Source organism: Rhinatrema bivittatum, chromosome 12 (genome assembly GCF_901001135.1).
Source record: "Rhinatrema bivittatum chromosome 12, aRhiBiv1.1, whole genome shotgun sequence".
NCBI classification, from domain to species: Eukaryota; Metazoa; Chordata; class Amphibia; order Gymnophiona; family Rhinatrematidae; genus Rhinatrema; species Rhinatrema bivittatum.
The window spans coordinates 69659825-69683710 of NC_042626.1; the positions used below are offsets into that span (position 1 = coordinate 69659825).

A 23886-nucleotide genomic window follows, 5' to 3' on the forward strand; every position below is an offset into this window, starting at 1 on the left:
GTGGCAGCAGTGACAGTGGCAGCAAGATTACTGACATCTGGGGATGGTGGCAGTACCATCGGGGGACCCCTTCCAAGCAGTGTGCAGAGGTTCAAAAGCAGCAGAGTCAGCCCAAGCTGACTACCATGAATGCTGCACACTCTTACCTCTCTCTGACAGCACACTGGTGGGACATGGCTGACGCAGGGGCAGCTAGGAGCTCAACGGTATTAGACATCCCCTGAAAATAAGGCCTAGTGCATCTTTGGTAGCAAAAATTAATATAAGACACTGTCTTATTTTCGGGGAAACAGGGTATGTACATGTCATTGCGGGAACCTTGGGGGCGTCCCCTCCGCATGACATCATCTCACTACCTGTACTTAAATAGACTGGCCCAATGCTCCTACGAGTTAGCAAGGAGTTCTTCTCGTTGCTGAATCCGCTTCTCCTTGGACTTCCGGTTCCTGTTCCGGTCTCGGTGTGTGAACACTCTGAGTACCCGCTCCTTGGGGGCTCGTCTGCGTTCTTAGGCTATCCACTCCTCGGAGGGTCTTCCTGCCTTGACCTCTGGGAACCATTCCTCGTGAGTACCACTTCGCTCATCTCTGCCAAGCCTTGCTATCAAACGGTATGGTTTAATATCACTAAAAGAATAGGGAAAAGAACCACAAAGACCCGAGTTTTACAGTTCAAAAACACAGACTTTGAGGAAATGGGGAAGTACCTAGAGGAAGAACTAAATGGATGGGAAAATGAGAGAGATGTGGATCAACAGTGGACCAATCTAAAAGGAGCAATCGCCAAGGCAACTGCTCTATATGTTAGAAATGTAAAGAAAAGCAAAAGAAAAATGAAACCTATCTGGTTCTCAAAGGAGGTGGCTGACAAAATTAAAGCTAAAAGAACTGCATACAAGAAATACAAAAGATCCCAAAGGGAGGAGCACAAAGAAGAATATCTGATTCAACTGAGGGAGACTAAGAAATTAATCAAGTTGGCAAAAGTCAAGCAGAAGAGAGGATTGCCAAGGAGATAAAATATGGTGACAAAACATTTTTCAGATACATCAGCGAAAAGAGAAAAGTCCAAAGTGGTATAGTGAAATTGAAAGGTGGAAATGATCAATGTGTGGAGGGAGACGAAGAAATGGCAGAAATATTAAACGAATACTTCAGCTCTGTGTTCACTAAAGAAGACCCTGGAGAAGGACCATCTCTACACAACAAGAAACTGGAGGGAAGCGGAACAGAGGAAAATCCATTTACAGTAGATAATGTATGGGAAGAGCTAAAGAATCTGAAAGTGGACAAAGCCATGGGGCCTGATGGGATTCATCCAAGGATACTGAGGGAGCTCAGAGATGTGCTGGCGGGACCGCTGTGCGACCTGTTCAATAGATCCCTAGAAACGGGAGTGGTGCCGAGTGATTGGAGAAGAGCGGTGGTGGTCCCTCTTCACAAGAGTGGGAACAGAGAGGAGGCTGGTAACTACAGACCGGTTAGCCTCACTTCAGTGGTGGGAAAAGTAATGGAGTCACTGTTGAAAGAGAGAATAGTGAACTATCTACAGTCCAGAGAATTGATGGACCAGAGGCAGCATGGATTCACCAGAGGAAGATCCTGTCAGACAAATCTGATTGACTTTTTTGACTGGGTAACCAAGGAATTGGATAGAGGAAGAGCACTCGATATCATATACTTGGATTTCAGCAAAGCTTTTGATACGGTTCCGCACAGGAGACTGGTGAATAAAACGAGAAGCTTGGGAGTGAGTGCCGAGGTGGTGACCTGGATTGCAAATTGGTTGACGGACAGAAGACAATGTGTGATGGTAAATGGAACCTTCTCTGAAGAGAGAGCGGTTTTAAGTGGTGTACCGCAAGGATTGGTGTTGGGACCGGTCCTGTTCAATATCTTTGTGAGCGACATTGCGGACGGGATAGAAGGTAAGGTTTGTCTTTTTGCGGATGACACTAAGATCTGCAACAGAGTGGACACGCCGGAAGGAGTGGAGAGAATGAGACGGGATCTAAGGAAACTGGAAGAGTGGTCGAAGATATGGCAGCTGAGATTCAATGCCAAGAAGTGCAAAGTCATGCATATGGGGAGTGGAAATCCGAATGAACTGTATTCGATGGGGGGGGAAAGGCTGATGTGCACGGAGCAGGAGAGGGACCTTGGGGTGATGGTGTCTAATGATCTGAAGTCGGCGAAACAATGTGACAAGGCGATAGCTAAAGCCAGAAGAATGCTGGGCTGCATAGAGAGAGGAATATCGAGTAAGAAAAGGGAAGTGATTATTCCCTTGTACAGGTCCTTGGTGAGGCCTCACCTGGAGTACTGTGTTCAGTTCTGGAGACCGTACCTTCAAAAAGACAAAGACAAGATGGAGGTGGTACAGAGAAGGGCGACCAGGAAGGTGGAGGATCTTCATCGGATGACGTACGAGGAGAGATTGAAGAATCTAAATATGTACACCCTGGAGGAAAGGAGGAGCAGAGGTGATATGATACAGACTTTCAGATACTTGAAAGGTGTTAATGATCAAAAGACAACGACAAACCTTTTCCGAAGGAAAAAAATCAGCAGAACCAGGGGTCACGATTTGAAGCTCCAGGGAGGAAGATTCAGAACCAATGTCAGGAAGTATTTCTTCACGGAGAGGGTGGTGGATGCCTGGAATGCCCTTCTGGAGGATGTGGTGAAGACCAGAACTGTGAAGGACTTCAAAGGGGCGTGGGATAAACACTGTGGATCCATAAAGTCAAGAGGCTGCCAATGAAGAGTGGGTGACTCGCCAGAATGATGGCTACTGCCTGGAGTCAATACCCTTATTAAATAAACATACACAGGCTTACGGTGACTCCAACATCGCTCTAAGCTTCAACAGCAAGAGGAAATGTGGAAAAAAGGATTCACACTCACAAAGAGGGGAGTAGCTGGCTTGTTACGGCGGTTACTACCCCAAATCAAATAAGCCTGATACTTCACTTTCAATGCATATACAGCAAAGTTCTCTGATTCAACGGCAGGGGAGAAGAAAAACTGATACTTCACACATCCAGCAGAGCTCTCTGCTTCAACGGCAGGGGAGAAGAAAAGAGGGTTCGCACTCACAAAGCGGGGAGTAGCTGGCTTGTTACGGCGGTTACTACCCCAAACCAAATGTGCCTGATACTTCACTTTCAATGCATATACAGCAAAGTTCTCTGCTTCAACGGCATGGGAGAAGACTTATACGTCACGCATATCCAGCATAGCTCCCTGCTTCAACGGCAGGGGAGAAGAAAAACAACCAATAAGGGCTAATAACATAGTCTGGGTAAAACAAATAAGCATGGGTGCAGCTTGCTTATTGAGGCGGCTACTACCCCTAACGAATCAAGCTAGATATTTCACTTGGATGCAGCTCCATCACTGCTCTCTACATTAAAGGTGGGGGTGGAAGGGAAATAGAACCAAGAGCTAAGAGAAACAGATAAGTATGAGAGAAAATATGTGTGAAGCTTGCTGGGCAGACTAGATGGGCCATTTGGTCTTCTTCTGCCGTCATTTCTATGTTTCTATGTTTCTATGTTAGGCTATCCACTCCTCGGAGGGTCTTCCTGCCTTGACCTCTGGGAACCATTCCTCGTGAGTACCACTTCGCTCATCTCTGCCAAGCCTTGCTGGTATTCCCCGCGGTGTACCCCGTGCCTTGGGCCACTAACGCGTCTCCACCAGCAGGATTCGCTACACCTTACCCTGCGCTGCAGGATAGTTTCTTCATCATCAAGTACCTTCTGAGCTCCAGGACCTCAGACTACCTCAACACCATCATCACCGTACAGTCATCTTCAGCGTACCCCGCGCTGCGGGCCACTAATGGATCGTCACATCTGAGGTGTCACCCTGGGAATACCCTCAGCTCAAGAACTGTACTTTGACTACATTACCTGCTCCATGGGTTCTGCTCCAGAACTGCACCTTTAACTGCATTCTCTGCTCCACGAGTTATGCTCTCTCTCTCTCCCTAATAAAGTCTATCCTACAGATGTGCCCTAGCTACTGAGACCGCGCACAGGCCGGGCGGAGACATCTCTCACCTTGGCCCAGGGTTCACATCCATACCAAAACATAACAATAGATCTGTATCCAAGCAAAAAACTTCACTGCAAAAACCAACGAAGTAAAAAATGCAAAACTATAAACATGCTGCTAACAAATCTGTACGCATAAGACAATATGCTGAGCGGGTGACTCTCCACCTCCAGGAAACATTCTGGACTGATCCGTAGTACTACAGGAACAAACATTAGCAGGTAAGAACCAATTTTCCTTTCCCTGTACATAACCGGATCAGTCCAGACGCCTGGGATGTACCAGAGCTTCCCTACACAGGGTGGGACCTGGAAGCTACACAGGTCCCACCCTGTGTAGCTTCCCTACACAGGGTGGGACCTGGCAGAACACTTTTGCCAAAAGAAGGAGAACCTGGATCTCCCAAATTCAAACGATAGTGCTGCGCAAAAGTATGCAACGATTTCCAAGTCGCTGCTCTGCAAATTTTTTGAGGAGACACCAGTTGTGCCTCTGCCCAGGTGGTCGGTCGCCTGCAACCGTGTAGAATGATCCTGTAAGCCCTCCAGAACCTCCCGTCTGGCAGTAATGTAAGTGGAACCAATAGCCTCCTTCAACCAATGTGCAATAGTAGCCTTTTAAGCCTTGAAACCTCAGTTCGTGCCGCTCCACAAAACAAAAAGGTGATCGGACCTCCTGAAATCATTTGTCACCTCAAGATAGCGCAAAAGAGCTCGTTGAACATCTAACCCAGGGGTCGGGAACCCATGGCTCGCGAGCCAGATATGGCTCTTTTGAGGGCTGCATCTGGCTCGCAGACAAGTGTCGCCATACTTCGCGGTTCCCCGCTGACCCAGCTGCTCCCCGGTCCTCCGCCACCCGGGCTTAAAATGCTGTCAGCCCGGGCGGAACGCGGCAGGACAGCTGGAGTCAGCGGCACCGGCGTGCTCTCTTCTCCTCCCCCCCCCCCGGCCCGGAAGAGGAAGTGGAGAGCATCGGGTGCCTGCGCGGGAAGAAGAGACCACACTAGTGTGGTCTCTTCTTCCGCGCAGGCACCCGATGCTCACCACTTCCTCTTCCGGGCCGCGGGGGGGAGGAGAAGAGAGCACGCCGACTGGAGTCATCCGGGTGCCTGCGTGGGAGTCATCGGGTGTCAGCCGGGTGCCAGCGCTGGAGTCATCGGGTGCCTGCGCGGGAAGACCCGCGCAGGCACGCTAGTGTCCGACAGGAAGAAGACTGCAGCGCGGCTCGGAGGAAAATGAAAATCTTCAACCGCGGCCGATGGGACTCCGCCTTCGCCTCCGCGAGGGCTGAAAATGAAGGAGGTTAGCGTTGGGAGGTGGCTGCTGCTGCCGCGAGTTCCCGGGGGGGGGGGGGGGGGGGGGGAGGGGGAGAGAGAGTGTGAATGAGCGAGCAAGCATGTGTGTTTGAGATCCTGTGTGTGTGAGTGAGAGATTGCATGTATGTGAATGATTGAGAGCCTGTATATGTGAAAGAGAGTATGTCTGTGATTGAGATCCTGCCTGTGAGAGAGAGAGCATGAATGTAAGTTTACCATTGGGAACCTGTATGTGTAAGTTTGTAATTGAAAACCTGTTTGTTTGAAAGAGTATGTGTGTATGATTGAGATCCTTTGTGTGTGAGAGAGATCATGTGTATGTATGATTAAGAGCCTGTGTGTATAAGTAAGAGAGAGATCATGTGTGTCTGTGTCTGATTGACAGCTGGTTTAGGTGATGGAGCATGTGAGTATGTGATTGAGAGCCTGTGTTTAAATGAGAGAGAGAGACCATGTGTGTCTGTGTGATTGAGAGCTGATTTAGGTGAGGGAGCATGTGAGTATGTGATTGAGAGCCTGTGTTTAAATGAGAGAGAGAGACCATGTGTGTCTGTGTGTGATTGAGAGCTGATTTAGGTGAGGGAGCATGTGAGTATGTGATTGAGAGCCTGTGTGTAAATAAGAGAAAGAGAGGACATGTTTGTAAGCATGTGAATGAGAGTCTGTGTGTGAGAGAAAAAGACAGCATGTATTTATGTGATTGAAAGCCTGTGTGTGTGTAAGCGTGAAAAGATAGACAGCATGTGTGTAAATGTGTAATTAAGAGCCTATATAAGTGAGAGAGAAAAAACATTTGTATATGTGAGTGACTGAGAGCATGTGTGTATAGGTGTGTCATTGAGAGCCAGTGTGAGAGAGAGCGCTGGTATGTGACTGAGAGAGGAGAAAGTTCCAAGCAAACCACCCCACCTCCTGCTAATTCAGAACAATCTCAGGACACCTGGATATCAAACGTTCCCAGGTATGCAGAGCAAAAAAATTTTTGTAGGATGTGTGATGTTTCTTTTTTCCTTTGTTACACTGCATACAGAGACTCTGGCTTGTTGCAGTTTCCAATTCAGTTTTTTCTGCATGCTTCTTGTTATGCGTTTTGGTCTCTTTATTCTATGTTAGGTGAGGGACAGCACGTGATTCAGGTGAGGTTTTCTGCTGGCGTGTAGTTTCTGTGTAGGACTCTATAGCAGCCTGACTTGGTCCGTTTTCCTAATAGGAGATGTATTGGTGTCTTAAGGCCTGGTGTAATATTTTCAGAGACTTATTGTACTTTAAAAGTGTGATCTTACATAAAATGCACACATTTACTTGTATTTAGTTTTAAACATATTGTATGGCTCTCATGGAATTACATTTTAAAATATGTGGCGTTTATGGCTCTCTCAGCCAAAAAGGTTCCTGACCCCTGATCTAACCGCTTGAGCTCCTTCGCAAGTGGAACGGATGTCTCTACCACCGGAAAGGAGGGAAGCTCCACCGTCTGGGTCACATGAAATGCAGAAACCACTTTAGGCAAAAAGGAAGGCACCATCCTTAATGAAACTCCCGAGTCCAAAATTTGAAGGAAGGAATCCCAACAGGACAAAGCCTGTAACTCTGAAATCCGCAAAGACTCGAAAGGCGCCGCACATAGATCTTGGAGGACCAGATTAAGGTTCCAGGCTGGACAAACTCTTCTAACTGGAGGCTGCAAATTCCTCGTTCCTCTGAGGAACCTGACCACATCCGGATGAGCTGAAATAGCGGAATTCCTAACTTTGCCCCGAAGGCTGCCCAAGGCTGCCATCTGAACTCTAAGGGAACTCGGAGATAAGCCCTTAGCAAAACCCTCTTACAGAAAAGACAAACATCGGGAATGGAGGACTGGAGGGCATGGACTCCATGAGCCGTACACTAAGACTCGAACACCTGTCAGACTCTAACATAAGCCAGATTAGTACTGTCTCCTGGCTTGCAACAAGGTGGTGACAACAGAATCCGGATAACCCTTACGCTTCAATCTCCGCCTCTCAAAAGCCAAGCCACTAGACAAAAGTGATCGGCCTGGTCTGTAAATATGGGGCCCTGACGAAGAAGGCCCTTTAGATGCCCGAAACAAATCGGGCCGTCCACCACCATGTTGATGAGATCCGCAAACCTCGGATGCCCTGGCCACTCCAGAGTGACCAAAATCACTTCCCCGTGAATTCTTTCTATGCGACGCAAAACCGTGCCACCAACAGCCAAGGAGGGAACACATAAAGCAGAACCCCCTGAGGCCGAGGCAGAACTAGAGTGTCGAAGCTTTCGGCTCCGTGCTGCTGCCGCCTTCGACTGAAGAATTGAAACACCTTGGCATTCTGAAGAGTCGTCATCAAATCCATGTGAGGAGACTCCCAACGCCTCCAGATCAGCTGCATTGTGGCTTCCGACAATTCTCTCTCACCTGGATCAAACTGAGTGCGACTTAGAAAATCCACTTGAATATGTGAGACGCAGCTATCCGCTCTAGATGGAATTCCACCCAATGAATCAAGACTTGTGCTGCCTGAGCTACAGCCTGACTCTTGGTTCTGCCCTGCCAATTGATATACGCAACTGCTGTCACATTGTCTGAAAGCATCCGAACCGAGCAACCTTTTACTAACAGTAAGAGCTCCCTCAAGGCAAGACAGTCCGCCCTGGTCTCTAAGAACATAAGAACATAAGAAAATGCCATACTGGGTCAGACCAAGGGTCCATCAAGCTCAGCATCCTGTTTCCAACAGTGGCCAATCCAGGCCATAAGAACCTGGCAAGTACCCAAAAACTAAGTCTATTCCATGTTACCATTGCTAATGGCAGTGGCTATTCTCTAAGTGAACTTAATAGCAGGTAATGGACTTCTCCAAGAACTTATCCAATCCTTTTTTAAACACAGCTATACTAATTGCACTAACCACATCCTCTGGCAACAAATTCCAGAGTTTAATTGTGCGTTGAGTAAAAAAGAACTTTCTCCGATTAGTTTTAAATGTGCCCCATGCTAACTTCATGGAGTGCCCCCTAGTCTTTCTACTATCCGAAAGAGTAAATAACCGATTCACATCTACCCGTTCTAGACCTCTCATGATTTTAAACACCTCTATCATATCCCCCCTCAGTCGTCTCTTCTCCAAGCTGAAAAGTCCTAACCTCTTTAGTCTTTCCTCATAGGGGAGCTGTGCCATTCCCTTTATCATTTTGGTAGCCCTTCTCTGTACCTTCTCCATCGCAATTATATCTTTTTTGAGATGCGGCGACCAGAATTGTACACAGTATTCAAGGTGCGGTCTCACCATGGAGCGATACAGAGGCATTATGATATTTTCCGTTTTATTCACCATTCCCTTTCTAATAATTCCCAACATTCTGTCTGCTTTTTTGACTGCCGCAGCACACTGAACCGACGATTTCAATGTGTTATCCACTATGACACTCTAACTGGTTGATAGACCATGCAGACTCTTTCGCAGACCAGAAACCCTGGACTGAATGACATTGACAAACCTCTCCCCAGCCAGATAGGCTGGCATCGGTCATCACTATCACCCAGTCCGGAATCTCGAGGTCCATCCCGCGCAAGAGATTGGGAGTCTGAAGCCACGAAGATAGACTCTCCATGGCTGCCCCCTTGAGAGGTAACGGCAAGTGAAATTCCTCTGATATTGGCTTCCAATGTGCCAGAAGCGCCCTTTGCAGTGGCCTCATATGGAAAAACGCCCAGGGAACTAACTCTAAGGTTGAAGTCATCGAGCCCAGAACTTGTAAATAATCCCACACTCTGGGAACTCGCAACTGCAACAACCAGCGAACACGATTCCAAAGATTGAGTACTCTTTCTCCCGAAAGATATTCTTTGCCTATCAGTGTGTCGAACCTCGTGCCCAGGTACTCCAGGGATTGCGTCGGAGTCAAATGACTCATGGCCACATTCACAACCCAGCCGACAGATTGAAGGGCATCTAATACTCTGCAGACTGACTGAAGACATAGAGTTTCCGACTTTGCTCTGATAAGCCAGTCGTCTAGATAAGGATGTACTAGGAGACCTTCCTTCCGAAGTGCCACCACTACCATCATCATCACTTTGGTGAAGATGCGTGGGGCTGTGACCAGACTGAAAGGAAGGGCCCAAAATTGAAAATGTTAGCCCTGGACCATGAACCGAAGAAAACGCTGTGACTCCGGGTGAATATGCAGATAGGCCTCCTTGAGATCCAGGGAAGCCAGGAACTCCCCCCGAAAGGACTGCCCCCAAGAATTCCCCCTAGGGGAGAATGACTTCTAAGAGCCAGGGGCGGCCTGCACTGGCCTGGATCTCCTATCGGAATGGAACCGAGACCGGGCCTGAAAAAACTTTTCGCCTTAAGCTTATCCTCAGGTAAACGTAGCAGCTTGTTCTCCCCGAGAAACTGAATCAGCTGTTTGACATCGTCCCCGCACAATAGACGACCCTTGAAAGGCAAAGACCCTAACTGCATTTTGGAGGAGACATCCACTGACCAGTTACACAACCAGAGCAATCTTCTGGCTGCGACCGCCGAAACCATCGCCCTAGAGGACGTACACACCAAATCATAGAGAGCATCTGCCCCGAACGCAACAGCCGCTTCTATTTGCTCGGCATGGTCCATGTGTTCTCCCAACTTCAGAAGGAGGTCCTGCAGCTGCTGCACCCAATGGAGGCACGCCCTTTGCACGAAGCTTGAACAACTCGCTGCACGCAATCCCAAAGCAGAGACCTAAAAAATCCACTTGAAGTGCACCTCCAATTTGCGGCTTGTATATCCTTCAAAGCGGCAGAACCCACAATGGGAATAGTGGTCCTTTTAGTAACCGCGGACACCACTGCATTGACCTTAGGGAGAACAAAACCTTCCAAGTCCTCCTCTGGAAGTGGAGAAAGCTTCCCCAAGGTCCTACCAACCTTCAGAGAAGCATCAGGTGTCCCCCACTCCGCTTCTACCAACTTCCTAACCGACTTATGGTACAGAAAGGAAGCCGGGGGACCTCTCACCCCATCAAGGACAGGATCCGCTCCTTCTAAATCCGAATCACTTTGGGGCATCTTAACACCCAACTCCTGAAACGCCAAAGGGAACAACACATCTAATTCCTCCCTTCGGAACAGGCGGACCTCGTTTGTGTCCTCAGACCCGAGACTAGGAACCCCGGGATCATCTCCCAGCAAAGTATCACCGGTTGCCGGATCATCTGGACCCGCCGGTATCCCTGGATCAGGCTCCTCACCAGATTCCCGGGGCGCATCTCCGGAGTCATCAGGGCCATATCTGATAGATCGGTCTGCCGAAGGAGGTGCAGAATGCCTCTGAACCGGGGGCAAATGAGACCTGACACCCAGTGCCGACCTGGAGCCAGACAGTGAATTTCCCCCAGTCAGTGCCTGCTCAGACCTATGACAAAAGACTCCACGTTCAGGCTGTTTACTGGCCAAAAAGGCCTCAAGCAGCAACAAGACAAACTCCGGGGAGAACATTCTCACTGCCCCAGCCCCCTCAGGGCCAGCGGCAGCACCAGGCCGACCTGCGATTTCCTCCCCCTCTAGTCCGCCCCCCCCCCCCCCCCCGGATCGACCCCAAAGTCGGAATGGGCTGGAGACAAATGTGGCGGACACTCCCCCACTCTCCCCAACGGTGTGGAAACAGCTGCCGAAAAATAAAAAATGGCCGCCGTTCCTGCGCCCTAGGAGGAGGAAACAGCACCCTGGACAGAGCCACGGTCTAAAATAGCTGCCGAATTGCCAGAACAGCGCCACCGTTTTGCAGGTGGAGGAGTCCCAGAGGAGCTCTCCCCGCCCTCTGAGCAAGTGGCACAGAGCGCACTGAGTCGCGAGCGCACTGAGCCACAGGCTTGGCACGCGGTACCTCGGGTCATGCTGGGGGATGGAAAGGAAAAAAACTGCCATGCGGGAAGGCAGGAAGACGGAGGAAAGACCCAAAATAAAATAGCCTCCCTCGCAGCAGATCTTACCGGGAACCAAGGAGGAAGTCGCCCGCAGAGCTGTGCTGCCGTCTGCCTTACTCAGCCCTTCTTCTTTTTTTTTTTTTAATAAACTTTATCAAAAAAATAAACTGCACTGAGACTTAAAACCTGATGAAAAAAAGAACAGGTAGCCTTAGGAACAGGGGAACCAAAAAATCCCTGCAGAGCCTGCAGCCGCCTGGATGGCCTCGTGAGGGGAGGGATCTGGACAACCAGATGTACCCCCCACGGGCGCACAGACAGGCACACATAAGGGTAACAACCCCTGGCCCGTCTGCTCTACCAGACGGGGTAGGACTCACAAGGAATCCTAATGAGAAAAAACAAAGAACCCCCGGGAGGAAGGCTCAAAAAACTTGTAAAAGGAAAACTGGAGAACTGCAGGTTCAGCACCCTGTGCCATCTGCTGGAGACAGAGAAAATACTGAGGAACTGCAGGTGGCACTGGGGTTTATGAAGCAGTGTCAGTGAAACTTTTCTCTGTCTCCATCTGCTGGCAGGGATGCATAAACCCGGGCATCTGGACTGATCCGGGTACGTACAAGGAAAGAGCTTTTAACCAGCAAATTCTGCAGATGTAAGAAAAGTCACATATGGGCAGCAGGAAGATCTGTCTCTCCCTCTCTCTCTTTCAATGTCAAGACATTTGTCTCCCCAGAGGTACCTCAGACTTCACTTTGGGCCTGTTTTATCACAGGTTTCTCCCAGAGAAGCAAGGTGGCAGAAACCCTGGGATAGACGAAATCTGGGCTGAGAGGCTGTTTGCAAAACACTCTTCTACAGCCGAATGTGGTTTGGAATACCTGGAGATGTTGCAGACCCCCTTCGGTCCCTACAGGGAGGCAGCTGGGAGTGCAGAACCTAAGCAACACCAAGAAAGTTAAGAAGCTGATCCCTGTCGAGAGTCTTCTAATTTATGCTCAAAGTGCAAGCTGGGATGACCCAAACTGCTTAAACTATCCTCCCAGCACGAGCACCTGCAGAAGAGGGAGCTTTGCAGCTGAAGCCTGGTAGCGGATTCCAGCATGCGGCGGGAGGGGGGAGGGGGCGGGCAGGGAAATGAGATGGTTGTATTGGGCGCGATGAGATGGCCAGGATCACCCCCTAAGCCACATGGATGTTCCCCACTAAAGGGTGCAAAATAGAAACCTTCATCCTTGAGCAACGTCGCCAGGTAAGCCCTGTCTGTGTACAGGCGTCCCAGCAGCTTGCGGACTGTCTTCTCGCTCCTCGCCCCGATCTCCTCTTTCTCCTTCTGCTGCCTCAGGTCCCTCTTGGAAAGCATGATGTGCACCTTGGGTTTGGTTTTCTTACTCTGGGGAGCAGAAACACACAAGGCACTGTAAGAACATTGCGCGCGCACCCCTATGAGTCGCCACATCTCGGCCGTTTCATGTATTCAAGCTGCTGATATAATTTTGGTTGCACAATGAGTGTCAATGGAGCCATCCAAAAATCACATGACTGTTTGCGAATGCATGAGGTGCTCTTATAGGTATAAGAATGCCTCACATTTCACACATAGAACGTAATCATTAACGCTCCCCTTGGTACTTACAAGATGCTGTTAAATTTCACCCAAACCCAGTTCCGCCTCTCCCTCTTTGCCCAAATCCACATAGTTACTATGTATTGTCTTTTATAATGGGCACATCAGCAGGAGGTGCCATTTTACACAGTGGGAAATATAATTTCTTGACCTTATTTAATCTGTTTCTGTTCCTGTGTTGTTGTTTGGTTTTTGGGTTTTTTTTGGGGGGTGGGAAGAGAGGGATAGGAATGCCACAGACTTGCCTGTGTTTTACAGGATTGATTCCTCCTAGGACAGCCAGCTAGGGTCTCCGTTTCTGTTTTTCAAAACAGGTGGGATCCAGTCCTGGTTTTGCCCCCTTGCAGGCAGGGCTAGGACAGCCAGTCATGAAAAACTTGGAGGCACAGGCGGGTTGGAAATAAAACCACAGTTCCAGAAAGCTGCCTGCAGGTGGCAGGCTTGCAGCATTCATCACATCCATGCTATCCAGACTTGCTGGCAGATAGGCGGGGCTACCCATGTCTGCCTCCCAGCAGCTTCCAGTTCCACCCCTATGCCAGCTTGCCCACACTCAGGATGCCAGGAGTCGAGCGGAAGGCATTTGTTCGTCACCCTTCAGCCATATTTGAGAGTGCAGAGTCAGCACCTTACCTCGTCTTCTTGCTTCTTGAAATAGGACAGATCCCCTTTGGTCTCCAGCTTCACAGAGGAAGGACCTGTGGATGTGAAACTGACTCTCGGTTAATATGTCGAGGAGACAGCGGCAGCCAGAAGCCCTGGGCTCTGCCCCCAACCAATGAAAGATCCGCAGGGCAAGCTTGGGGAAGGGGTGCGGGTCTACAGCCTGAAATGGCAGTTTGTACTGCTCGTCCTAAAACCGGTATCCTGCTGCTCCTCTGTCACCCCTGGCTTGAGCCGCGCCACCCAAGGGGTCCCTTCTCTGATAGGAAAACATCATGCCCGCCCCAATTAAGACAGGCAAAGGTGCCCGGCAGTAATTATAAAGACCCATAAATGTCGCCTGGGTCGGGTTTAGAATAGTTTCCAAACTAAAAACAAAATGCTGGTTTGAGTATCTCACTCCTGCCTGCCAGTTCACTGCCCCAAAGCACATTGTAGGCAGGATAAAAGGGACTTCAAAGTGTTATGTGCACAAATTAATTAGATTTCTATTCTGCCTTTCAGACATTTCAAAGCAGATTCCAATCAGGTACTGGAGGTAGTTCCCTGTCCTCGGAGGGCTCCCAGGCTGAGTTTGTGCCTGAGGCGACGCAGGGTGAAGTGACTTGCCCAAGGTCACGAGGAGTGGCAGTGGGATTTGAACCCTGGGCTTCCCTGGTTTGCAGCCCACTTCGCCACTCACTAGCTGCCCACACTCCAGAGCAGATATGTGGGTGAGAGCATTACACATTGCCCTGCGTGAAGGACTAATCAACAGACCCCCCCGGGGACAGAGGAAGAGAGCTACCTGGGAGTGGACAGCGCAGTCACCTTCACACACAGTCCACACGCACCCCCAAGTTCCATTCCAACTTACTTCCCACCGAGTTGTCAATGGCTTCTTGGGCTTTCTGGATGCCGAGCCGGAACTCCTGCAGCTCTGGCCGCTGTCTGTACCCTCGATGGTAGTAGACGAGGGCAAATTCAAAGTCTCCCATGGCATAGAGTGTCTCTGCCTTTTGGTAAAGTCCCTACAATGAACAAATGAGCGGATGTTAGGATAAGTAATCAACAGGTTAGCCAACAGGAAACTTCCGCTAGGCTCTGATACATTCTTAGGTGACAAAATCTGGACAGACTGTGAGCCAAATGCTCATCTGTACATTTAGGTAAAAGGAGTACATACCCTTCAATAGACCATCTTCTTGTACCTGTAAGAGTGAGAGAAAGCATTAAAACCTGTGGATTTTGATTACCCGGAAGAATTCCTTGTCCTGTTTTAGAGAATCCTCGGCATCCTTCAGGGCCAGGTCCAGCTTCCCGAGCTTCAGGTAACATTTTGATCGGGCCACCAGGCAGTTCTTTTCAGTTGGCTGAATCTTCAGGCTCTGAGGAGAGAGATGAAGAAAGGGTCACCTTTGCCTTATGAGGCTGGCTTTTCTAACATTCAGAGAATACAGTGAAAGCAGAGAAGAAGTTTACATTTACAAAATTCAATAAGCCCAATATTATCTGTCTGTTTCCAGCCCCTGCACTCTCTGCATTTTGCTAGAGTCTCCTCTAGTATTTTCAGCCCCTGCACTCTCTACAAGTTTCCCGAGTCTCCTATGGTATTTCAATCCCCTGCATTCTCTGCATTTTGCTAGAGTCTCCTCTGGTATTTTCAGCCCCTGCACTCTCTACAAGTTTCCCAAGTCTCCTCTGGTATTTCTATTCCCTGCACTCTCTGCATTTTGCTGGAGTCTCCTCTGGTATTTTCAGCCCCTGCGCTCTCTACAGTTTTCCCGAGTCTCCTATGGTATTTCTATCCCCTGCACTCTCTGCATTTTGCTGGAGTCTCCTCTGGTATTTTCAGCCCCTGCACTCTCTGCATTTTGCCAGAGTCTCTTCTGATATTTTCAGCCCCTGCGCGCTCTACAAGTTTCCCGAGTCTCCTATGGTATTTCCATCCCGCACTCTTTGCATTTTGCTGGAGTCTCCTCTGGTATTTTCAGCCCCTGCACTCTCTGCATTTTGCCAGAGTCTCCTCTAGTATTTTCAGCCCCTGCACTCTCTACAATTTTCCCAAGTCTCATATGGTATTTATATCCCGTGCACTCTCTGCATTTTGCTGGAGTCTCCTCTGGTATTTTCAGCCCCTGCACTCTCTGCATTTTGCCAGAGTCTCCTCTAGTATTTTCAGCCCCTGCACTCTCTGCATTTTGCCAGAGTCTCCTCTGGTATTTTCAGCCCCTGTGCTCTCTACAAGTTTCCCGAGTCCCCTATAGTATTTCTATCCCCTGCACTCTCTGCATTTTGCTGGAGTCTCCTCTGGTATTTTCAGCCCCTGCGCTCTCTACAGTTTTTCCGAGTCTCCTATGGTATTTCTATCCCCTGCACTCTCTGCATTTTGCTGGAGTCTCCTCTGGTATTTTCAGCCCCTGCACTCTCTACAATTTTCCCAAGTCTCATATGGTATTTATATCCCGTGCACTCTCTGCATTTTGCTGGAGTCTCCTCTGGTATTTTCAGCCCCTGCACTCTCTGCATTTTGCCAGAGTCTCCTCTAGTATTTTCAGCCCCTGCACTCTCTGCATTTTGCCAGAGTCTCCTCTGGTATTTTCAGCCCCTGTGCTCTCTACAAGTTTCCCGAGTCCCCTATTGTATTTCTATCCCCTGCACTCTCTGCATTTTGCTGGAGTCTCCTCTGGTATTTTCAGCCCCTGCGCTCTCTACAGTTTTTCCGAGTCTCCTATGGTATTTCTATCCCCTGCACTCTCTGCATTTTGCTGGAGTCTCCTCTGGTATTTTCAGCCCCTGCTCTCTCTGCATTTTGCCAGAGTCTCCTCTGGTATTTTCAGTCCCTGCACTCTCTACAAGTTTTCCGAGTCTCCTATGGTATTTCTATCCCCTGCACTCTCTGCATTTTGCTAGAGTCTCCTCTGGTATTTTCAGCCCCTGCACTCTCTGCATTTTGCCAGAGTCTCCTCTAGTATTTTCAGCCCCTGCACTCTCTGCATTTTGCCAGAGTCTCCTCTGGTATTTTCAGCCCCTGCGCTCTCTACAAGTTTCCCGAGTCACCTATGGTATTTCCATCCCCTGCACTCTCTGCATTTTGCTGGAGTCTCCTCTGGTATTTTCAGCTCCTGCGCTCTCTGCATTTTGCCAGAGTCTCCTCTGGTATTTTCAGCCCCTGCGCTCTCTACAATTTTCCCGAGTCTCCTATGGTATTTCTATCCCCTGTGCTCGCTGCATTTTTCCAGAGTCATCTCTGTATTTTCAGCCTCTGTGCTCTCTGCATTTTTCCAGAGACCCCTCTGATATTTCTGTCCCCTTCATTCTCTGCATTTTGCTGAAGTCTCCTCTAGTATTTTCAGCCCCTGCGCTCTCTACAGTTTTCCCGAGTCTCCTATGGTATTTCTATCCCCTGCACTCTCTGCATTTTGCTGGAGTCTCCTCTGGTATTTTCAGCCCCTGCGCTCTCTACAATTTTCCCGAGTCTCCTATGGTATTTCTATCCCCTGTGCTCTCTGCATTTTTCCAGAGTCATCTCTGTATTTTCAGCCCCTGTGCTCTCTGCATTTTGCTAGAGTCCCCTCTAGTATTTCTGTCCCCTGCACTCTACGTTTTGCTGGAGTCTCCTCTGGTATTTTCAACCTCTGTGTTCTCTGCATTTTGCCAGTATCCCCCGGTATTTCTATCCCCTGCACTCTCTGCATTTTGCTCTGTATTTTCAGCCCCTGTACTCTCTGCATTTTTCCAGAATCTCCAGCAAAATTGGCAGGTCTCTAGTAAAATGCCTGAAACTCTCCAGCAGGGCCCTGATAATTCTTGGAAAGTGTAATGTTGCCACTAGAACTTCTAGAATCTGAATAGTGAGGATAGTAGAACACAGAACTCCTTCAGACTATATTTCACATTCTGACAAACTGCAGTGGAATTTATTTTATAATTACTATTTTTTTTTACTTTGCATACAGTAATATATTGATTCTGACTAGACCTGGCAGTACAGAAGACAGAAGAGGACCTTCTTCCATTCTATCCAGCTCTACCTGGGTGACCCTGAGCAAGTCATACACCCTCTCTGTTGTGTGTGTGGGGGGGGGGGGGGAGGGGGGCATGGAGAGAGGTTGAAAGGGCTCTGCAAATCTGTACAAGATTTTTTTTTTTTTTGACAAAGCTGTGTACACTTAAAAACATATTTTGGTGTCTCCGTCAAGAACTTCCAGAAGTCTTGGTAGATTCTGCACGTGTGTGCAGGTCCCCGGCATGCGTTTAGCTCACGAGAACCTATCAAACGTTCCGGAGTTTCCAGCCAAATCAACCTTTGTCCAACACCGGGCTCTGAAGCCTCGCTGGAAGCGGGGACCCCTGCAGATTTGTACTTACGCAGGTGTAGCAGTCTATGGCCTTCCGGTACTCCCCCTTCTGATACAGCTGCTCTCCCTCAGCCAGGTAGCCGATATAGGTGCCCCGGGGCCCCACGTCCCCCTCGTCATCATAGGCCATGCTTAGTTCCTGGCTTGTGGATGATAACTAGGATTGTTAATGTACTCGCTCCCTCTTCCGTCCCAGGTCTTTGGCAGCTTGGTTGACTCTCATCTCCTCTGGGCCTATTCTGTTTGTAGCAGCATGGAAGCTGTCACCTAGCAACTGGGTAACAATGTGCCAGGGTTACCAAGGTCATCGGGGACAGGCTGAGGCGGTCTCAGCTACACTGCATGCATGGACTTGTAGTTCCAATTCCTGGCAGGCACGCAGCGGAGAAAGCAGGGCTTTAAAAGTAGCCACGGAGATGCAGGGCAGGCAAATCCAGGGCAGGCTGGGCCTAGTGCCATTTTGTAATTTCACAGCGGGCAAATCAGTCTTCCGCCAGGCTCCCGGGTGACCTGCTCACGCCAGGTGGAACAGAGAGAGAGAGAGAGACTGGAGCGGCAGCTCTCGGAAAGTTGGGTCTGCCACCTGCCAGCACGGGTCTGGCCTGGATAAGAGGGTTGGCAGTCAGGTGGCCATCTTGCGATGGGCAGAAAGCTGCTTGGCCTCCAGTCTGGATTTTACGCTTTGCTATTGGTATCGTAAGCTGTTTTACACTGCTTTATATGGTTTCATATAGTTTAATGTGTAGTATAAATCGGTGTTTGCTTCTGGCTCTCTTTGGATTGTTTCATTCACTTGACATTCTGTGTTCTGCTTTGGAGGTATTTGAAAGTCTGGATTGTGTCATTTTTTTTATACAATTATATGTTTGTTCAATGTTTTTAAGCTGATTGTTCACCTCTTTGGATGGTTTTCTAAACCGGGCAAGCATTTGATAAATACTTACATTAAATTAAATTAAATTAAATTAATGTTCAGGGGGCATTGCTTGTTTTTTTGTTTTTTTTAATAACTTAAACAGAAGAAAAAGGAAATACATCATTTTAGTTTGGTTTTTTTTTTTTTGCATAGATCAAGACTTTTTAGCTTATATCTTTTATTACTTTTATGTTAATTTAAATCATTTACCAATGGGGCAATTTTTTCCTCGTTAATTTTCAGAGTTATTAATTATTGAGAAAAAAATGTTGAATAGCTTTAGTTTTCCATAGAGTTTTGAATTTTTGAGAAAAATCTTTTTTTTATTTTAAATTGCACTGATACAACAAATGTACAGGCGGGGGGGCCCCTCTCTGCCCCCAGCCACCTCCATGTACCCTCTCTCCCCCTGCCCGGCTTCCAGGCACAACAGAAACATTTAAAGAGACACTGCCTCATCTTTTCTTATATATCTTGTAAAAATAACAATATCTTATATGCGTGTATATTTTAGAATAGCACACCTCCCCCCACCCATTTATAATAATTTCCTTCCCTGAAACCTCTCTTCAGCTGTCTGTGCTGTATTCATGCTGTGAACTGCCATACAAGAGGCCTGTGGGCAGAACTCTGTTCCCTGGTCCGGCTGGAGCGGGGGTGGCTCGGAGGCAGAGTGGTGGGGAATTCCAGCCATCGCTGAATGGTGACACCTAGTGGCCAGACTTAGAATACATAGTTTGTGGGCCCCCCCCCCCTTCCTCTGGACTAATTTGGGAGAAGGATGTAAAAAAACATAAGGGCTGGCATCTTGGGGGAGTTGCAAATTAAGGTCCCAGATCCCAGCCCCGGTTCTGACTTGAACTGGAATTCCAAAGTAACAGGAGGAGCAGGAGGAAACTGACAGAAAAAAAATTCAAATAAACACCAGCTCCTGCTCTGCATGTTTTCCCCATATTCAATCAGATTTACTGTAATAAATACATTTCCTGAAGCCTCCTGTCTGTGTATCTTGACCAGACTGTAAGCTTCCCGGAGCAGGGACTTATTGAGTGTTTTTGCAGCGTTGCACACGCTATGAAAATGCTGGTCCAAGGTGTGTATGTGTATGTGACTGACTGCCAGAAGAGAGATCGCATCTCTGTGGTCAGCCGCGCCTGGCTGCACCCCTTCCTTGCATAATCCCAGAGCTGAACCTCATTGCCTTGCCCTGGAGCCTCACTATAAACCCGACAGCCTGGCTGAGGCTTATCCATGGGCAATCTGAAGGATCTCAAGCTTAGACGGCTCTGTTCCTGTGTTCCCCAACACTAAAGCAAACGTCAACAAGCAAGCTGCAGGTGAGACCGTTTTATTGGGCTAACCTAATGGGTTTGTGACTGGGTTTCAAGAGCTACACTTCCAGTATACTTGTATGCTTTGATAACATCCAATTGCAGGTTGAATTGCAAATGTATTATCTTTTTTAAAAAAGAAAATGTATAGTGCAAACCTAGCCAATAAGGTCGCCCAGAGCTGTGTGAGGCCAGTTTGCAGAGCATTGTTGCAAAACAGAAGGAAAAAATATTTGCATCGGAGACTATAACATGCAAAACCTGCATACTTGCAGGACATGTTTGCCTGGAAGCTCAGGCTGATCCTGCACGTATCCGCCTCTGTGCACCTGAGTATTGCCACACAGCTATTAGGTTTTCCAAAAAATGGCTTTCCATGAGCAAATGAACCATGAAAAAATGTTGATTTGATGACCGTTTGACAGTGCCGCATGCAAATATTTCTGCATGGAAGGAATGAGGTGGCCTGGCAGTCTATGGGCATCAGGAGCAGTGCCAGAGTTTTTCAGGGGTCTGCTGGAGGCAACCCTAAACAGAAGGCGAGGAGGGTAATTTGCATGGAGTGGCAGTTACAATCTTAAAGAGAAGGTGAAAGGATAACCTGCACAGAGCAGCAGTTACTACCCTTAACAGAATTCGAGGAGGTAACCTGTACAAAGCGGCAGTTAAAATCCTAAACAAAATGCGAAGGGGTAACCTGCACAGAGCGGCAGTTACAACCGTAAACAGAAGGCACAGGGGTACCTTACATGGAGCGGCAGTTATAATCCTGAACAGAAGGCACAGAAGTAACCTGCACAAAATGGCAGTTACAACCCTAAACAGAAGGCAAGGGGTAACCTGCACAGAGTGGCAGTTACAACTCTAAACAGAAGGCACAAGGGTGGTGCAAGGAAGAGGGATTCAGTTTTGTTAGGAACTGGGGAACCTTTTGGGGAAGGGGGAGTCTCTTCCGAAGGGATGAGCTCCACCTTAACCAGGGTGGAACCAGACTGCTGGCGCTAACCTTTAAAAAGGAGATAGAGCAGCTTTTAAACTAGAACAAAGGGGAAAGCCGACAGTTGCTCAGCAGCGCATGGTTCGGAGGGAAGTATCTTCAAAGGATACTAATGATGCATTAGAATTAGGGCATCCCAACAGTGAGGTTCCAATAATTAGAAAAATAGTCCAAGTGCCTGTAACTAAAAACTCATCTGAGCTAAAAAATTCTAACTTATCCCTATCAATTAAAAAGCAGAATGAAAATACAAACAAAAAACAAACTTTGAAATGTTTGTATGCTAATGCCAGAAGTCTAAGAAGTAAGATGGGAGAATTACAATGTATAGCAGTGAATGATGACATAGACTTAATTGGCATCTCAGAGACATGGTGGAAAGAGGATAACCAATGGGACAAATTATCCGGTAGATAATTTGTACCGGAGTACAAATTATATCGCAATGACAGAGAGGAGCACTCGGGAGGAGGTGTGGCGCTTTATGTCCGGGATGGCATAGAGTCCAACAGGATAAACATCCTGCATGAGACTAAATACAAAATTGAATCTTTATGGGTAGAAATCCCTTGTGTGTCGGGGAAGACTATAGTGATAGGGGTATACTACCGTCCAACTGGTCAAGATGGTGAGACGGACAGTGAAATGCTAAGAGAAATTAGGGAAGCTAACCAAATTGGTAGTGCGGTAATAATGGGAGACTTCAATTACCCCAATATAGACTGGGTAAATGTATCATCGGATCACGCTAGAGAGATAACGTTCCTGGATGGAATAAATGATAGCTTTATGGAGCAATTGGTTCAGGAACCGACGAGAGAGGGAGCAATTTTAGATCTAATTCTCAGTGGAGCACCGGACTTGGTGAGAGAGGTAACGGTGGTGGGGCTGCTTGGCAATAGTGATCATAATATGATCAAATTTGATTTAATGACTGGAAAAGGAACAGTGTGCAAATCCAAGGCTCTCATGCTAAACTTTCAAAAGGGAAACTTTGACAAAATGAGAAAAATTGTTAGAAAAAAACCTGAAAGGAGCAGCTACAAAAGTAAAAAATGTCCAAGAGGCATGGTCATTGTTAAAAAATACCATTCTAGAAGCACAGTCCAGATGTATTCCACACATTAAGAAAGGTGGAAAGAAGGCAAAACGATTACCGGCATGGTTAAAAGGGGAGGTGAAAGAAGCTATTTTAGCCAAAAGATCTTCATTCAAAAATTGGAAGAAGGATCCAACAGAAGAAAATAGGATAAAGCATAAACATTGGCAAGTTAAATGTAAGACATTGATAAGACAGGCTAAGAAAGAATTTGAAAAGAAGTTGGCTGTAGAGGCAAAAACTCACAGTAAAAACTTTTTAAAATATATCCGAAGCAGAAAGCCTGTGAGGGAGTCAGTTGGACCGTTAGATGATCGAGGGGTTAAAGGGGCACTTAGAGAAGATAAGGCCATCACGGAAAGATTAAATGGTTTTTTTGCTTCGGTGTTTACTGAAGAGGATGTTGGGTAGGTACCCGTAATGGAGAAGGTTTTCATGGGTAATGATTCAGATGGATTGAATCAAATCACGGTGAACCTAGAAGATGTGGTAGGCCTGATTGACAAACTGAAGAGTAGTAAATCACCTGGACCGGATGGTATACACCCCAGAGTTCTGAAGGAACTAAAAAATGAAATTTCAGACCTATTAGTAAAAATTTGTAACTTATCATTAAAATCATCCATTGTACCTGAAGACTGGAGGATAGCAAATGTAACCCCAATATTTAAAAAGGGCTCCAGGGGCGATCCGGGAAACTACAGACCGGTTAGCCTGACTTCAGTACCAGGAAAAATAGTGGAAAGTGTTCTAAACATTAAAATCACAGAACATATAGAAAGAAATGGTTTAATGGAACAAAGTCAGCATGGCTTTACCCAGGGCAAGTCTTGCCTCACAAATCTGCTTCACGTTTTTGAAGGAGTTAATAAACATGTGGATAAAGGTGAACCGGTAGATATAGTATACTTGGATTTTCAGAAGGCGTTTGACAAAGTTCCTCATGAGAGGCTTCTAGGAAAAGTAAAAAGTCATGGGATAGGTGGCGATGTCCTTTCGTGGATTGCAAACTGGCTAAAAGACAGGAAACAGAGAGTAGGATTAAATGGGCAATTTTCTCAGTGGAAGGGAGTGGACAGTGGAGTGCCTCAGGGATCTGTATTGGGACCCTTACTTTTCAATATATTTATAAATGATCTGGAAAGAAATACGACGAGTGAGATAATCAAATTTGCAGATGACACAAAATTGTTCAGAGTAGTTAAATCACAAGCAGATTGTGATAAATTGCAGGAAGTCCTTGTGAGACTGGAAAATTGGGCATCCAAATGGCAGATGAAATTTAATGTGGATAAGTGCAAGGTGATGCATATAGGGAAAAATAACCCATGCTATAATTACACAATATTGGGTTCCATATTAGGTGCTACAACCCAAGAAAGAGATCTAGGTGTCATAGTGGATAACACATTGAAATCATCGGTACAGTGTGCTGCGGCAGTCAAAAAAGCAAACAGAATGTTAGGAATTATTAGGAAGGGAATGGTGAATAAAACAGAAAATGTCATAATGCCTCTGTATCGCCCCATGGTGAGACCGCACCTTGAATACTGTGTACAATTCTGGTCACCGCATCTCAAAAAAGATATAATTGCGATGGAGAAGGTACAGAGAA

At 47.5% G+C, this 23886-nt stretch overlaps 1 protein-coding gene across 2 annotated transcripts in view; it reads right to left on the reverse strand.

Moving 5' to 3' along the window:
* TTC25 (tetratricopeptide repeat domain 25) overlaps positions 1-18464 on the reverse strand; it is a 36254-nt gene extending 17790 nt beyond the window's left edge. Inside the window, exons 1-5 of one of the 2 annotated variants that reach the window (XM_029573758.1) lie at positions 17939-18464; positions 14824-14955; positions 14445-14598; positions 13559-13623; positions 12526-12691 (exon numbers count right to left, since the gene is read on the reverse strand). In XM_029573758.1, the coding sequence (XP_029429618.1) occupies positions 12526-12691; positions 13559-13623; positions 14445-14598; positions 14824-14955; positions 17939-18058 (637 nt within the window). In that variant the 5' untranslated portion in view covers positions 18059-18464. Of the gene's footprint in view, positions 1-12525; positions 12692-13558; positions 13624-14444; positions 14599-14753; positions 14956-17938 lie in introns of those variants that run through there. The other variant, XM_029573759.1, reaches the window with a different exon arrangement.
* Between the last annotated feature and the right edge of the window lie 5422 nt (positions 18465-23886).